Here is a 17,542-nt window from a genome sequence, read left to right as displayed (position 1 = left end):
ATTAGTAGTTTATTATTCGTTAATAAATATAACGACTATATAAATTCGTTAGACGTTTGAGGCAGCCGGGAAGCTACTTCTCACTCTCTCTCGAGCTTGTTTGCCATTTGAGTAAATGCAGTCGGCAGATTCCACATTAAAAAATATTTACAGCTACAGCAACGACAAAAAAATTGGCTGTTTTCATATTAAACACATTTATACAACCAAATAAAAACAGTTTAGTTTTTTATAATGCGGCGGGCGTCACTAAAGCTAGATAAGTTGTGTGGAAAGTGCGGCTAGCACAGGAGGTGGCTAAGCCTAGCAGTGTATTGTGGGAGAGACAGAAGCTTCAGAGCAGCAGAGGCGCCCACAATATTGTTTTGCGCTCGCCGAAAAGGAGGCAGTATTCTTCAAGCTAAACCATGTAATGTAAACGGCGAAAGGAAAGCGGGTTTTTCTTTTTTTTTCGCCGTCAATTACAAGGGAAGATCTCTCGATCGGACGAACCATGTCCAAGCCAAGCGGAGAGAAACAGATTGAACGAAGACCATGGCAGAAAGCAGAGTTCAAGTAAGCTTGTTCTTTTTTTTTTTTCCTCCTCCAGCTCTCCTAATAACCGTTTTCTGTACGTTAGGTGTAGTTTTTCCTCTCCGATAGGTTGCTGGGTTTGTGCATGTGTTGGGTGCCGTTTTTTTCCTCTCTCTTTGTATTTGTGCGATCGGCGGTGCCTCACGGTTGTCGCTGCCTCTGTCGGTCTCAGGTTTGGCGAACGGCACGGACAGTCATCCCGTCTGCGGCTCGGCGGGAGAAGCGGAGTCACCACTGGAGAAGTTACAAGTTAATCATCGACCCTGCGCTGAAGAAAGGGCTCGCATAAACTCTATCGCTAACGACGGACAAGTCTTCAGCGTGCCCGTAAGTGGACCCCGCCGCACGCTACAATAGTAACCGAGTAGTGCACCTCCATGACGGTGTCACACTGCGGCTCCGACACCAGCATCTGTGGAGCAAAACTACTTGGCAACAAGTTATCTTCCCCTGCTCACGCTTTGCCTGCAAATTGTGATGGGAACAATAACAACGCTGTCTCCCTCTCTTCTCCCACAGAACCCGGGATACCACCGGTGGACATTGTTCGAGACCCGAGGATTGGCCGTCTGTGGACTAAATACAAAGAGACAGACCTGCCTGTGCCCAAATTTAAGGTATTTACTCCAGAAAGTGTGGAGCTACTTCTCCTTGTGGAAGAAAGGAGGCAGCTGTCAGATGCTGTCAGACACACCACCCTTCTGTGAGATTGTCCAATCATCCTCCCTCCAGTGCATGCTTAACTTTATTTTGATTGAGAAGTAGATTTGCACATTAGCTGCAGTGCAAGAGCACCCTCCTTAACCCCGTTATTATTTTTTTAAAATCTTCCCCCTCTCCAGATTGATGAGTGTTACGTTGGCCCTGTGCCTCCTAAGGAGGTGACATTTGCTAGGCTGAACGACAACATCAGGGAAGGCTTTCTTACTGACATGTGCAAAAAGTTCGGAGACATCGAGGAGGTTGAGATCCCTGTACAATCCGAGGAACAAGAAGCACCTGGGGATTGCCAAAGTTGTTTTTGAGACTGTGAAATCCGCCAAGCTGGCTGTACAGTCGCTTCACAACACGTCCGTCATGGGCAACATCATCCACGTGGAGCTGGATCCAAAAGGTAAACAGTATTTCAGTCACTGTGTTACACGAAGAAAGGTATCAACGGCGTCATGTCTGCTTGTGTGATTCATTGGAAGGACAGCAGTCACATGTTTGAACATACTTGCGTTGCCTAGCAACATTGGATAATTGAATCTCATTGAAAAGTAAATCTGCTCCCACAAGCCCAGAGGTGAGGGTGCAGTGGGTTCTCCCACAGTGCCTAATTTCACACATGTGAGCAAAACAAAAAGTAGTCTCTGAACTCTTTTCTTTTGATGCAGTTTTATTAATAAGCATGCCATGAAAGTTTTTTGAAATAGTAACTTCAAATCACCTTTTTATAAAGTTGTATTTCATTTTTTGTAGCTAGAAATGTATTTTTACTTGTTTTTAATTAAAGTATTCAGCTTTATTATTGTTAGATGCTATTCAGTTTTCATTATTTCGCATGTTAAATAGGGCTTTATTGAAATTGTTTTTATGTACTTATTATAAGAAATATATTTTTGGGAGGGGTATGTTAATCATTTTCAAAGTTCCATATGTTTAGAGCTGAGTATGCAAAGTATCCTGCTTTAATCTAAGTCTTGTCTGAACCACTTGGTTTGGACTTGTGTATCATATGTTACATGAGTTCCAACTGAACTCCTGTTTGTTCTGTGAGGTCCTACTGAAGCTGGTCCACACTCTGTGCAATATGCCCACATGGTTTGTGGGAAAGAGTGATACCAGCTTTTTGACAGTAAAGGGGCTGTGGCAAACAACCAGTCCTTAACATGACAATTAAATGACAATTCGCAGAAGTGGGTTACTTCTTAAAAACATGAAAAAAATATTGTAATGTTGTAAGGATGACATCTAAGTTCTTGCATTATTTATAGTTGCAAACTTTGATATGTTTGTAAAACACCTGGTAACATGGACCTTTTAAACCAATTTTGTGAAACTCATATAAAATTGGAATTTATGACAGAATAATTCACAATTAAAGCCTTAATTTGTACAGTGACTACATTTAGTAAATTAAAGGAGTTGTGCATTTACACTTGGAAAAGACCTGTGTCAAAATACCGTGAAGAGTATTTTTATTAAGAATAAACTGCCGTCTGTATGTGCTGTGTTTCTATGAGGATTTTGTTTAAGGTTCATCTACAACATATATTCAGTAATTCTGTAATAATTTTTGAAGTAATGCCAGAATAGTTTCAATAAGTGTTGTTGGCTCATGCAGGTGAAAATCGCCTGAGGTACTTCCAGCTCCTGATGAATGGCAGTTACACTCCGAGGACCCTGCCGGTCGGAGGAGAGGACGTCAGAGAGGTTTCCCCTCGTAGCCTGGCCGAAGTCTTTCTGGTATGAGCTTTATTACCAATATTCCAAGATCAGTTTAAAAGTTGTTCTAAATCATTGTTGTGGTTTGTTCACGCCACTCAGGCATTCGGAGCAAGATAATGTTTTAAGTCTAACACTTTGCAAGGCCACCCTGGATAAAATGCTAAATATTATTATTGATGCACTTCGTGAATTATGTTACTTGTGGTTATACAGTAGGCAGAGTTGGTCAATCTAAGCTGACATCCTTAACTTTAATCCAGTTTATCGGTGGAGCAGGTGGTAAAGTGGAGCAGAGGAAAGAATGCTATCCAGACCTCTAGCCTGTAGAGTGAAATCACAAAGTCATTGAAACATGCAATTTGAGATTTGAAATATGGCAATCCCCGGAGGCACTGTCCCACCATGTTCTGGTCCATTTTTTTTTTAAGCAACAATATGTAAGAGGTTAGCCTCAAAACAGTAGCTGGAAACCTTTGTTACAGCTGTATAACCTTTTTTTTGTTTTGTCACAGCAGATGTACCCATTCACATATGCTACACTACTGAAAAATAGGATTTGACGGTGATTAAACAAATCAAATCCTGTGTCTCCGTAGTTAGTGCTTTTGAGTCTACACTCTAAAGGTGCATGGCTGCTTTAAATAAACCCCCAAGTTATTTTATTATTTCTGCAATAGTCAGCTTTCTTTTTTTTTTTTTCTTTCTTTATCAGAAAATTACAGGTTGGTTGTGATGTAAGAGGTGATCAGCCTGAAGTCCACACCTGAATCTTATGGTCACTTTTGTCTTTTCAGGCCTGCGAGCCCATCCGAAGGTTGTCCGAGAGCAGCATGTCTGCCATAACGGGAGCATTACCACCCAGCAGCTCCACTACCCCACTGTCCCTGGAGACAGGTTACTCCAGCCTACGGCAGGACACGCCCCAGTCCCAAGGAACCCCTCATACCCCGCGGCAGATAGGAACACCGTTCTCTCAAGACTCAACTTACTCCAGTCGGCAGTCCACGCCTGCATACCAGTCCACCCGGCCAGAGAGCTCTGGAGGTTACAAGTCCCGCAGACACGAGAGCAAGTTCCAGGATGCTTACAACCGCAGACCGGAGAGGCCTCAGTACCGCAGCAACATGTATCAGAGTACAGCTTCTGAACCCACTCCTTTCAAACAGCAGCAACTTACCCCGCCTGAACCTCCACCTTCTACCCCCAGCTTCACCTACACAGCACCTCCCCCTGCTACACCCAACTTCAAATCAGCCTTCTCGCCTTACCAGGCACCTTTGCCCCCTGCTTTCCCACCTACAGAGCCAGCTTTCCATCACCCTGGTCAAAGGGAGGGCGAGTACCTTCGACCACCACAGCCACCTCTGTCAGCTGCCACTGACTTTATACCAATTAAAGAGGGACCAGAAACTCCACCAATCCCTGAGCCCCCTCCAGAGCCTTTGCCCCAACCAGCGACCCCTCCTCCTCAAACGCCAGAGCACTGCCCCTCACCTGGCTCCCCTACGTTGGACTTGGAGCGTAATAGCCTGGATTCTCGTATCGAGATGCTCCTCAAGGAGAAAAGGACAAAGCTACTGCCTTTTCTGGCTGAGCGAGACTCAGACACTGAGGTACGAATGGAGGGAAGTCCGATTTCCTCCTCATCATCTCAGCTATCCCCAGTCCCCCCTTATACAGGTGGGTCACAAGGTGGCCAGCAAAATTTTCGTCCCACCAGCACAGGCTTGGAAGATATCAGTCCAACCCCGCTTCCAGACTCCGACGATGAAGAGACAATTCCTGGAACTGCATACCTGCTTAAGAGAGTAAGCTCTCCTGTGCATGAGAATAAGAGCAATAGTGACTTCAGAGATGGTCTTGGTCACAGTCACAGTCCCACAGAGAAAATGGACACGGTAAGACAGTCTGCCACCCCAATACTTTTAGAAAATTGGAATTCTATCTGTAATAGGAAGCTTACATTAAGATTTGGAGAATTATTCATCTAATTACCTCTCCTGAGGAGGTTATGTTTTGTCATAGAACAGGTAGCTCAGTGGAATAACGAGTTGGGCTTTCAGTATGTAGCCCTGGGTTCAATTCTCAGTCATGTTACTTGTGTTCTTGGACAAGACTCTACAGCTGCATCGTCTCAGCCCACCCTGGTGTAAATGGGTGCTGGACTTGGTTGGAGAAGTTACCTGTGTCTTGTCCAAGGGGAGTCGTAGACTCTAATCTGCTTCACGCTAACAGAGCTGGAGCTAGTGCATACTTCTTCTGTAATCATAAAGTTAGAGACTTTCATAAAATTTGATGGTGGGGTTGGAAATGGTCCAGAAGAGACTCAAATTGTGCAGTGGATATATATATATACACACACTGAACAAAAATATAAACACACTTTTTTGTTTTTGCTCCCATTTTTCGTAAGCTGAACTCAAAGATCAAAACATTTTCTATAAATACTAAATACCTGTTGCGCTCAAATATTGTTCACAATTTGTTTAAATCTGTGTTAAGCCCCTTTAGTGAGCACCTCTCCTTTGCTGTGATAATCCATCCTACCTCACAGGTGTGGCATATCAAGATGCTGATTAGACAGCATGATCATTGCACAGGTGTGCCTTAGGCTGGCCTCAATAAAAGGCCACTGTAAAATGCTCAGTTTTGCTTTATTTGGGGGGGTCTGTGGGGGTCAGAAAGCCAGTCAGTATCTGGTGTGACCACCATTTTCGTCATGCAGTGCAACACATCTCCTTCATAGAGTTGATCAGCACCATACACCATTGATGTTAAGCATTTGCCCAATCAAGCTGGTTACAGCGACAAACTGCAGTCAGTTGAGACCCCGATGAGGATGACAAGCATGCAGATGAGCTTCCTTGAGATGGTTTCTAACACTTGTGCAGACATTTATTGGTTCTGGAAAACTGATTGTTGCAGCAGCTGCTGGTGGCTGGTCTGTGACAATCTTGGAAGTGAACATGGTAGATGTGGAGGTCTTGGGCTGGTGCGGTTACATGTGGTCTGCGGTTGTGAGGCCCGTTGGATGTACTACACCAAATTCTCTGAAACGCCATTGGAGATGGCTTATGGTAGAGAATTGAACATTCAGTTCACAGACAAGAGCTGTGGTGGACATTGCTGCAGTCAGCATGCCAATTGCACGCTCCCTCAAAACTTGCAACATCTGTGGCGTTGTGCTGTGTGATAAAACATTTTAGAGTGGCCTTTTATTGTGGCCAGCCTAAGGGGCACACGCTGTGCAATAATCATGCTGCCTAATCAGCATCTTGATATGCACACCTGTGAAGTGGGATGGATTATCTCAGCAAAGGAGAAGTGCTCACTAACACAGATTAAGACAGATTTGTGACAATATTTGAGAGAAATAGGCTTTTGTGTATATAGACTGTTTTAGATTTTCAGTTCAGCTCATAAAATGGGGGGCAAAAACAAAAGTGTTGCGTTTATATTTGTTCAGTGTATGTTCTTCCTTGTGTTGCACAATGAAGTACGGAAAGCTAACATTTTTGCACATTTTCCACCTATTTCACATGGGGAAGAACTATGCCTGTTACGTCTGAATCAGACCTTCAAGCACATATACTGAAGCTAAGTGGTTTGTGGTCAGAGTATATTCTGATTTGTAAAAGAAACTGCAGCTTCAAAGTGTCAAAAGAAAGCTAGACCTGCTCAAACTGAATCCCCAGTTAGTCTGTAGTGCCGTGTGCTGATGTTTACTTACAGTTAGATAAGTGGATACAGAAGTGAGGTTTTGTTTCAGTGCAAGGGTGCTTGTAGTAAACTTTCTCCTGTCTCATTCCTTTTATGGCTACCTTGTAAAGACAAGTTCTGGTTTCACGTCAAACAAAACAGTTGTAGGGATCAACATAGTGGGGGGGAAGCTAGCGTTTTCAGTTCGTGAGCTCATTTGTTATGAAGATAAATCTATTTTTAAATTTTATATAACTTTCAGAACAAAACATACTCTGGATATAATATTAAATGTGTAAAACTCATGAATATGAATTTTTGCATGTGTAAAGTGGCAGTTTGACAAATACCTTCACATTCCTATGCAGCAGACCTCCGAGTTTTAAATCACAGTTGCTCGACTTGACCTGTGAAGTGTTGTGTTTCTGTAGCCTGCGCTGTGCATCTAAAGGTGAAATTAGAGCTGTTCTGCTGTTGGGAGAACTGAACAACTCTTGTTTCCTCTTTCTAGTACTCTCCGCGCACACATTGCGGGGAGGAAAACACAGTTTGGCTGTTGGCCCTGTTTGACTACACTTCCTAGTTTTGCTGAGCTTGACAGTCAGGATGGGCTGCAGCGTCTCACGTTTCAAGTTATCACAAAGCAAACATTGCAAACTGGTCATGTTGGCTAACGACGCCCGCTCCCATGCCAAGTTTGTTTTGCTTAGTATCATTTCAGCAGTTATAACGGAGAGCTTTTTAGAACAAAAAACAACATCAGCTGTAATTCATAGATATTTAACTGCACTAGCATTTTATTCACAGTATTATTTATTTTTTAAATGATTTTCATGCCTGAGTAAACATTTGTTTGAACACAAGCTGGTAAAAGACTTGGCTTAGTTCTGTTTGACTATTCTAGTGTGCATACTAAACTTTGAACTTGGATCAGTACTTAAGTGTTGTTGCCTTTATGTTTAGATGATTAACAAAGCGAAGGTTTTCTCCAAAATGGTGGCTTCCCTTTTATTTCTGTTCAATTAAAGGACAGAAACAAAAGAAGAAATGGATTACATTTTATTATCCATAAGAATCACATACGTGTTGTCACTTTTTCATGTAGGCTCATAATTCTCTGGAGAAGACATGGAAAATCTCTGATGATGAGATGCCTGGGACCCCAATTGCAAGTGGAGAATGTGGAAAAGGGCATTGTTGTGTAACTCTGCAGTGTCCTCCCATGCCACAACCATTCCCATTCCTCTACCAGCTTCCACCCTCTCCCACATCAGCCCAGTTTCCCAATCCCACATCCTCACCTGCACCACACCTCACGTAGTCATCCCGGGTACCTCACCACAGGCTGCCACACATGGTCCCTACCCTGCTCGCGTTGTGCACTGATGCACATGGACCTGATGAACGCTTTCAACAGTGGGTCAGCATTCACATGTCCTTCCAGATGCAAACACAGATGCTGAGTTCGCATGGCGCAAACTGGAGGGCCCTATACTTACCTAATTTCATGTATAGTGGTGCTTCTGGGCCATTTGGGGGACCCTATGCTCCTCTTTCTATGGGTACTATGCCATCTGCTTGCTGCAGGGGCACCTGGTCAACAATGGCCGCATCCCATCGTGCCAGAGTTCAACCCTGCTGTTCCTCCTCCTGGATAGGATGGCAAAAAGGAGGATCCCCACAAGGCCACTGTTGATGTGTTCTGCTGGTGATTGGTCAAGGAGCTGAAATCCATCATGAAGAAGGACCTCAAACCGGAAAATGGTGAGGTGGTGGCTTTTAGGGCCTTTGATGAGTGGTGGGATAAGAAGGAACGCTCTGCGAAGGTAAATAATTTACATCACATTTCAAGACCCTAATAAAAGGAGGCTTATTGTCCATATAGCCTATACAGAATGCATCAGGGACAATGTTTTACTTTTGCCTAATAACTGGCAAAATAGTCAAATATGGTCCATAAGACACTGTCATATCATCTCTGTGCATCTTTAACTCAAATGGATGGATCTCTGTGGTCCAGGCTGCCACCATAAGCTTCAGGCATCATCAGGGCGAAGAATACTTGTCTGAATCAGCTTATTTGGGAACCATTTGAATAAAAAAAGTGATGTAAATACCTTCCAGATCCTGGTGCTGTGACGTGAACAAACATATTGCAACTGATGAAGCACTTAGGAAAATTATTAACAACTTCAATAGTTAAACAAGCAGCACACATGTACAGACCACTGACTGTAGCCTTGAATGATTAAAATAATTGTTTTGAAACGGTTGGTGGCAGAATGAGGCCCCATTTAGCACATGGGATGACATGTTCCTTTTGATACAGACTCTAACATTGGTGTCGCAAATGTTTTGAAACATTCTGAACAGTGTTTAATGTTTGCCATCACTAATTTGCAGGGCTGATTAAAATTTTTTTTTATATGTCATCCCCAGCCAAACATTCTATCCTTTCTTTAATTCCTGTTTTACTTTCGTGTTCTGATGTATATTTATTTCCTGTTTGCCCACTTATTGGTCATCATGTGGTTGCTAGCTTGCTAGCTGATGCTCATATGGAGGCGCCACATCAGTAAACTGAGCACACTAAGGCACACACAACCTGCCCAGTGATCAGCAGTGGCAGACATATTTATGGAATATTCCATAGGCAAAAACAAAGTTTCATTTTGATTGCTTTGGTGCATCAAAGTTTAGGACTGATATCACTTCATCCTATGTTCTCTTTTAATTTCTTGAATTACATGATGATAGCAGTTATTGCTTACACAAAGCTAAGGTATGTTTTTGCTGTGCAAGTCCTGTGCTCATATGTTCTATTTTTTCAGGCATCTCTGACTCCAGTGAAAGGTGTTGATGGGAAAGAAGAAGAGAGACCCAAACCCAAAGAGATGATGGGCTCAAGTCTGCTGGAGAATTGGAACAAGGGTGAGGGGCTGGGCTATGAGGGCATGGGCTTGGGAATTGGTCTGCGAGGAGCCATCCGTTTGCCCTCATTCAAGGTAAGCACCAGTAAGAGTTTTATTCTTTATAAAGTTTACATGAACAACAACGAAGTCTTATACTTTCCATGTTGTTGCACCACATCTATAATGTTTGTATACTGCACTCAGGTTAAAAGAAAGGACCCGCCTGACCCCACAGCAGCCGGAGACATCAAACGAATTCGGCCGTCCACTCCAGTTGATGATGAGTTGGAAGATGACGGTATCCTTCCATATGTCCGAGCAGAAACCCTGACACCTCCTGTTCTCTCATTGGTTCAAAAATGTACAATGACTAATTTGCCTTGTATTTATTTTCTGTCAGACCGGGATCGAGACCAAGCTGAACTCCCTTCGGAAGATTCCAAAACGGACGGTGATGGTGTGTCAGCAAAGCGGAGACACTCACGACCACTGGAACTGGACAGCGAGGGAGAGGAAGAGGAGGAGGAGGAAGAGGTGGAGACTTCTGAAAAGGAGTCACTATCTGACAGGGAGGAGGAACCTGATAAAGGAGAGGCTGCAGAGAGGTTATCATTAGGCAAAGTAAGCCGTCTGAGAAACAAGTGAATTTTATATAGAAGTGAAATTGACATTCTGCCTGTATGCTGATATGAGAGCATTATGAACATCTTGTTTGTGTGATCATCTCATAGCAGAGCACACAGGAAGAGGGTGATGATAAGATGAGGGCGGTTCATCAAGCGAAAGTGCTTCATCTGATTCGTCTGATGACGGTACTTGAACTATCTCAAATCACAGTTGCATCGTTGTTTTTTATAAACTTTGTTGCAATTAATTCATTTCGTTGCACTGTTTTCTGGGCAGAAGCTGCGAGCTCGTCTTCCTCCCAGGCCAGTTCAGACTCCTCAACAGAAAGTGAAGCCTCCTCTGAATATGAATTAAGTTCAGAAGAGGAGGAAGAAGAAGTGGAGACTGAGGGTGTAGAAGATGCGAGCAAAGCAGTTGAGACTTCGTCTTCATCGTCATCGTCTTCTTCATCTTCTGATGAAGATGAGACAGAGACAGAGACCAAGTCACCAAGTCCTCCTGCAGTGTGTGTTTCAGAAGAGAAAGGGGAGTGGAGGACCAAGGAGGAACTCGGGAGCAAACCCAGACCTCCGAGCCCCAAGGAGGGCGGTTTAGACACCGGGCACAGCAGCCTGGAGGACCTTAATCCACCATCACCAAAAGGCATCCCAGGTTTGTGTTGTTCAGGTGAAACATATGTTCTACAGATAAACAGACGGAGTATGATGTGTGAGGTTCATGAAATATCTTTTCTTTTCTTTAGTCAAAGAGCCAGGACGCCAGTGTAGATGCCAAAATTCCTGCAGTAAAGACCGAGCTTCAGGAGCATGTAGCACACGTTAGGCCACCCACTCCAACGGGGGCCCTTCACCAGTCTAAACATGTCACACACGGCAAAGGTAAAGCAGAGCCTGAGCAAGTACTGCCCTCCACTGGCCGATTAGTCCCATCCCACTTAGATTCAAGCACACTTTTCCCTAAATCCAGCTCTGCACCTTTCATGCACCTTCCTCTTCCTCCTCACCCAGCTGTAGAGGCTCATTCTCTCCTACATCCACCCACTGGTCCTCTTGCTGACCTCCCCCAGCGACCCAGATTCCCCACAGATGAAGATATCCCCCGTACACCAGGCAGGGACCTGATGGAACGGGCCCGTAGCCTAGGAAAGTCCCAGAGCACAGACACAATCCCCATTACACCTGGAAGTGATGCCCCGCTCACAGGCAGCAGCCTTTTACTTTGTTTCTCCTCATATCCCAGGAAGCCCCTTTTTCCTACCCTGCCCAATCTCCTGTCTGAGTGCCGGTATCCCCGCACACCTGGCAGAGATCTGATGTTTACTCCTGTGTTCCCTGACCCCACAGCACTGACTCTGAATAGGAAAATATCCTCAGAGAGCATGGACGACCGGCCAGTTTTTAAGGAGCCTCCCGTTGGTTCTCTACCTTGTCAGGCCCAATCAGCTGGCACAGGGAGCTCCACTGGTGTCTCTGAAATGCTGCCCAGTGCGCTCACTGGAGATGCCACTGTAACATCTGACACTGCCCCAGCAAAGAAGAAACCTGGACGGCCCAAAACTAAAAAGGCCTCAGCTGACTTCACACACGAGGAATCTTTGGAGCCCACATGTATGCCCACCGCTCTGCCTCATGATGCCCATGTCACAGAGCTATCGTGACGACCTTACATCTGTCAAGTCCCCTGACCGCTCGAGCCTGGACTTCCGGGAAAGAGAGGTGGAGCCGCAGACAATTCTGCCCACGAGGATGGCTACTTATCCTACAAGGAAGAGTCACCGGTGCCCATTAAGCCTACTCGGAGGACGAGGCGAGGTTGGGAGGAGCTGCTGTTGGGCAGCTTGTCCCCGGTCACTACTCCTCCTCAGCCATACTTCAGACGCCGCTCTGACTTTCAGGAAATGACTATCCTGTATGACATCTGGAATGAAGGCATAGATGAGGAAGACATACGTCTTCTGCAGATAACCTATGATAAGATGCTCCAACAGGACAACGGTAACGACTGGCTCAACGACACGCTATGGGTCAACCATCCTCATATCCTTTACTGCTGAGCCTCTGTTACTTTACACTAATGTAGATGTCAAGTGCTGCGCAAGCAAAGGTTAAAAAGAGCACTTTGTTCATATTAAGTAGTAAAAAAAAAAGAAAAGAAAAATGAGCCCAATTCCAGCATTGTCTATTATTTCATTACTATTTGTATATTACCTAGAGGCTCCCTCTGGTGGTGATAATGGGTACTGTGTAAACACTGCATGTGTTATTGCTAGAATTAATTTACCTAATATTTACTGAGCTTCAGACTTTTGAGGTCCACGCTTTGATCTGGTTGTGAACTTGCCTTGACTTCTCTGCACCTACCAATATTCCCGGAGTGAAGCGAAAGCGGAGAGATGACGGAATGAGGGATCACACCACTGGCTGCGCACGAAGTGAAGGATACTACAAGATCGACAAAAAGGACAAGATCAAATATCTTCAGAGCAGCGGCTGCAGTCAGAGGAGCCGCCGGTCGACACACAGTGAGCCGGAGACAACAAAATGTGATGAAGATGTACACACACACGTGTGTATGAGAGAATTAAAGAAAAAAAAAAGGGTCACAGTGAAAGTACAAAGAGGATGAACTGTTTTCACGGTTGTCATATGAACACATAGTCTGCCTCTTTTCTGCAGGGTATGAGTATTCCCCGCACAAGTACAAGCCTCTACCAGAGCGGGCTCGGAGCGGCGGTCCGAACAGCGCCGTTTGTTGTCCTCTTTCGCGTGTGACAGCGACCTACTGAAGTTTAACCAGCTGAAGGTGAACACAGTCGAACAGACATAGTCACATCATCCAGGCCCTATGTTATCATCATCACCAGCATATCAGCTTATCACTTTTGTTTTTTTGCTTTTAGTTCCGTAAAAAGAAGATCAGATTCTGCAAGTCGCATATCCATGATTGGGGTCTGTTTGCTTTGGAGCCCATCGCTGCTGATGAAATGGTGATTGAGTATGTGGGGGCAGAACATCCGACAGGTGAGAGACGAGTTTCATAGTGGTTTTCTGTTTCAACTAAGTTTTTTTTTTTTTTTTTTTTTTTAACAATTTCCCAGAGCTCTACTGAGTGTTATGTGTTTTTCCTGAACAGCAGCGGTGACCTTGGTGGTTACTAGTGATAGGTTTTGGAAATTAAAGAAACAAAACAAACAAGCTCAAATCCAATGACATGTAATCCAACTACACCTGCTCCTAATATCCATTATGCATGCTGTCTTTCCTGCAACAAGCCCACACATGTCCAGCAGGTGGCAGAGCTACTGTACTAGATAGTATGTTAAGCTCCCTTCACACTGGCGTATTCGTAGAGCTGCACATTGCGGCGTTGTTTCATTTTAAGACGCCCAAAATGCGCGCATACACAGACTTTTTCTGTGTTCGTAGATCTGCTTGCAGCTGTGTGTGTTCCTTTTTTAATGTGTGCACACAGTCGCTTGTAGCCCTTGCTGCTATTTAAAACCATTTTCCTCCTGTCGGCTGTGCAGAACACATCACTGCACTTGGAAAACAGTGAACTGTATCATGAGGGATTTACAGTTTCATTACTGCCACGTATGTAGCCAAAGTTGCTGTTTTCTGCCTCTGTGGAAGTGCGCTCTGTTCTCTCCTGCACAGTGTTGTGCGGCTCAGAAACAGTCATTGAACATTATTATTATTTTTTATTTTTTGTCTTGGTGGATCATTTTCATTTTGTACAGATGCTGCTGAGTCTGGCTGTGGTAAAGGCTTCTTCTCCAGCTGATTCCTCTGGATGCACGCACTCAGTTTTTGGTTGCGTACAGGAGCCCCGTGTTGCACAGACCTTATATGCAGTAAAGCTGTGCTGCGCAGACTGTTTAAACTATCCAGCGCTCTACACGGAAGAAAATTAAATGTTTAATTTTTTTCCGTCCTACACACGTAGCCCTCAACATACTGCTGCGTAGGGAGCAAAAACTCGACGTAGAGCTGCTAAAAGTGGGCGGAGAGCTGCTAAACTCAGCGTAGACATTACGCCACAATAAGCAGCTCTACAAATACTCCAGTGTGAAAGGGACTTAAGTCGCAAAACAGATTTGCTTTTTGCGGTGATCTGGTGGATTAAAGTTAGCCACATTGAATTAGTTTTTCGACGCCATGCTTCCTTTTCATTTGGTAATTTACAAAATGATGGTGGAAGGACTCATTTATCTATCTATTCGTTCACTCACTGGTTTTAAAGAGTACATGTCTTGCCAGAGTACAACAGCACCCTTTTAAATCTGATCGCCTTCTGAGACTCACCCAATCCTGTACTAACAATTATTTAAAATAACTATACTTTAAATGACTCAAATCAATAACCCGTCATTATACTGACGGGAAACAAATATTTTGAAGGGGAGGGGGTCATATGCTGAGCTTGATCACAGATCTTGAGTTATAACAGTTTGATATTATGCTGATTACCAGCATACCAAGTTGACAAGTTAACAGTTTGAGGCTGTGTGTAATTCTAATTTCTATGTATCCATCAGCACACTATAGAGCGCCACACACATATAAAATGTTCTAACACTTAACCACACTTCCTCGGCCAGGTGATTGCGGACATGCGGGAGAACGCTACGAGGAGGAGGGCATCGGCAGCAGCTACATGTTCCGCGTCGACCACGACACCATCATTGATGCCACCAAGTGCGGCAACTTTGCCCGCTTCATCAACCATAGCTGCAATGTAAGATGACAGCTCCACATAAGCTACGCCTTCTTTGATGATGCTGTTGGTTTTGATTGTTTGACTGCAGTTCTGTTTGTAAACTTTGCTTTTTTTCTTTCAGCCAACTGTTACGCAAAAGTCATCACAGTGGAATCCCAAAAGAAGATCGTGATCTACTCGCGGCAACCCATCAATGTTAACGACGAGATCACATACGTTACAAGTTCCCCATCGAGGACGAGAAGATCCCCTGTTTGTGCGGAGCAGAGAACTGCCGGGGAACGCTCAATTGAAGGCCAACTGGAGGCTGAAAAACATGGCAAATAAAGAGTGGGAGGGAACGGCGTCCCAACAGAAATCAGTACAGCTCTCTTCCGACAGTTTATGATTTATGGTGCTCTTTGAAATGTCCTTTTTTTTGGGCACATGGTGTGGGGGGACACACACAGAAAACTACAAACAGTGGCGCAGCTCTTCCTTCTCTCAAGTCGCAGTGTTTCAGCGGTTTGTTTCATAAGCTTTTACCACACGTGGTACTCAACACAGAATCACATGTCTGGTGGGAACACGCCTCTCCGTGGCAGCAAACCGGTTTTAATGCCGGAGCGGACGGATAACGGTACGTCAAGAACTCGGACTGAAAGCTCTACCTCGTGTGTGCCAGTTTCCTTCTGAAAAATAAGCAGTAAAAACTGTAAAAATCCTGGAATATTCGGACACCATGCCCGTTTTCATGGCTCGTGCTACTTCCTCTTGAGTTTATGCAGATTTCTTCATCACTATTGCAGAAATTGTATTAACGGTATTCCAGCAATCCGACTTTGATATAGCTCTCTTGTATTTTTTTTTTCTTTCAAGCATAGTTTCTTTCCACACTTAGCTTTCACACAAGCTTCCGATTACTACTACACTGCCCCCCTATAGGCTACAGCACAGAAGGCCGATCAGTCCTGCAGAGCGAGATAGTGAAGCCAGACAGTGTCTGAAAACGTGTTATATTGACAGTTTTGAGCTTGAAAAAAAGAATGATTTCCCCTTTGAACGTGCCATATTAATGTTGTTTAATTCAGCAGATAGGTGTTTGTTTTAAGAGCTGTTAGCATGCATGCACAGGGAATTGCTGCCTATTTCCATTCATCCATAGTATGTATGGGTGACGGTCTGATATTTGTGTTCTCAGTGCTCATATGTGCTCCTCTGCAACGCCCCTCAGTGTTTGCGAGATGCCCCAGCAGATGTCCTCATCTCACTTCACAAAGACAAAGGCTGGTCTTGACAAAAAAAATAAAAATAAAATAATAATAATAATAATAATTGAATGCACTATTAGACTTGCACTTCTGTTTTGTGCCCTCGTTAGCCAATTGGTTTCTTCACAAGACCAAGTCAGTCACTGCTTTTCATTCAGATGGATTTTGGACTCCCCCCCCCCCCCCCCCCCCCCCCGTAAGTGATGTTTATACTGTATATTACATGTACATAAGAGCTAAAGATTTTTTTCCCTCCATAGGGGTTTTAAAATGCATCTTTTTTAAAGAAAAAAAAAAAAAAAAATCTATTAAAAATATTTTCAGGGATCTGTAAAATGATCAGAGAGATTAAAGGTTGTTTATTTAAAGAAGAAAGGTCCACTGTGTACAGCAGAAGTCTCAGCCTCCCTTTGCAAGATTGTTTTCTTGTAGAAACGTCTTCATTTTCTGCCCATTTGCTTTATAATCCTAAAATGTGTAAATATTCAAACTGTGAATACTATATAATATATATATTTTGTTCCTGGGATTTGCTACATAAGTACAGCTCAGGTGTGTGTGTGTGTGTGTGTGTGTGGTGTGTGTGTGTGTGTGTGTGTGTGGTGTGTGTGTGGTGTGTGTGTGTGTGTGTGTGTGTTGTGTGTGTGTGTGTGTGTGTGTGTGTGTGTGTGTGTGTGTGTGAGAGACAGATAACTTGAGGTGAGCGTTGAGCTGGTAGCATGAGATTCAGCTTGTGTCAAGCTTTTGTTGTTTTTTATTTTCTGTTGTAAATTCTATGAAACGTTTTGCAGTGTGGAGAAATACAAAAACAAAAAAGGTGCAGAATTGGCATGGGAGAAGGACTGAAGCGTCAGCCTGTTTTCTCGTGTCTATTTATTACACAGCAAATGTAAGAAAAAAGACAATAAAGCAGTTTTGCATACAGTACATCCATAATGGGGAGTTTTGAGGGTTTTTTCTACAAAGCACACAAAAATAAGCTTCAAGAGTCAGCAGATTGTATACCAGTCTTTTTTGGTTCAGTTACAAGATTAGTTTGAATGTTACATTAATTACGTTCGCCAAGGACGTAATAAAGTCATTGGTGTTTATTTGTCTGTCTGTATCTTTGTTAGCAGGATTACGTCAAAATTACTGGACTAATTTTGGTGAACTTTTCACCACAGATGCATATTAGGGCATGGAAGACTCCATTAAATTTTGGAGGTGCTCTGGATCCAGATTACGATTCTGGAACAAAAAATTTCGCTTTATATAACCTTTGAAGGATTACATAAAAAAATAACAAACAAATAAAAAAACCAAAACAAAAAAAAAACCTAATGTATC

At 43.7% G+C, this 17,542-nt stretch overlaps 1 protein-coding gene across 1 annotated transcript; it reads left to right on the top strand.

The window, feature by feature from the left end:
* Window positions 1-413: 413 nt before the first annotated feature.
* Window positions 414-17,149, top strand: setd1ba (SET domain containing 1B, histone lysine methyltransferase a; the record flags this gene model as incomplete). The annotated part of the gene is given in 36 exon segments (XM_034192099.1): window positions 414-555; window positions 746-789; window positions 791-847; window positions 849-900; window positions 1,093-1,190; window positions 1,416-1,544; window positions 1,546-1,687; window positions 2,903-3,024; window positions 3,801-4,904; window positions 7,811-7,897; window positions 7,900-7,954; window positions 7,957-8,034; window positions 8,037-8,284; window positions 8,286-8,531; window positions 9,537-9,710; window positions 9,822-9,915; window positions 10,018-10,238; window positions 10,349-10,373; window positions 10,376-10,429; window positions 10,521-10,895; window positions 10,987-10,997; window positions 10,999-11,466; window positions 11,468-11,528; window positions 11,531-11,898; window positions 11,900-11,984; window positions 11,987-12,280; window positions 12,601-12,726; window positions 12,729-12,765; window positions 12,920-13,046; window positions 13,144-13,245; window positions 13,247-13,264; window positions 14,845-14,863; window positions 14,866-14,981; window positions 15,084-15,177; window positions 15,180-15,258; window positions 15,311-17,149. Coding segments are annotated over 35 exon segments (5,550 nt in total), but the record flags the coding sequence as incomplete, so codon positions are not given.
* Between the last annotated feature and the right edge of the window lie 393 nt (window positions 17,150-17,542).

The sequence above is a fragment of the Thalassophryne amazonica genome, chromosome 17 (genome assembly GCF_902500255.1).
Source record: "Thalassophryne amazonica chromosome 17, fThaAma1.1, whole genome shotgun sequence".
Classification (NCBI taxonomy): Eukaryota; Metazoa; Chordata; class Actinopteri; order Batrachoidiformes; family Batrachoididae; genus Thalassophryne; species Thalassophryne amazonica.
Note: the sequence above shows the minus strand (reverse complement) of the source record. Positions and strands in the feature narration are given on the sequence as shown.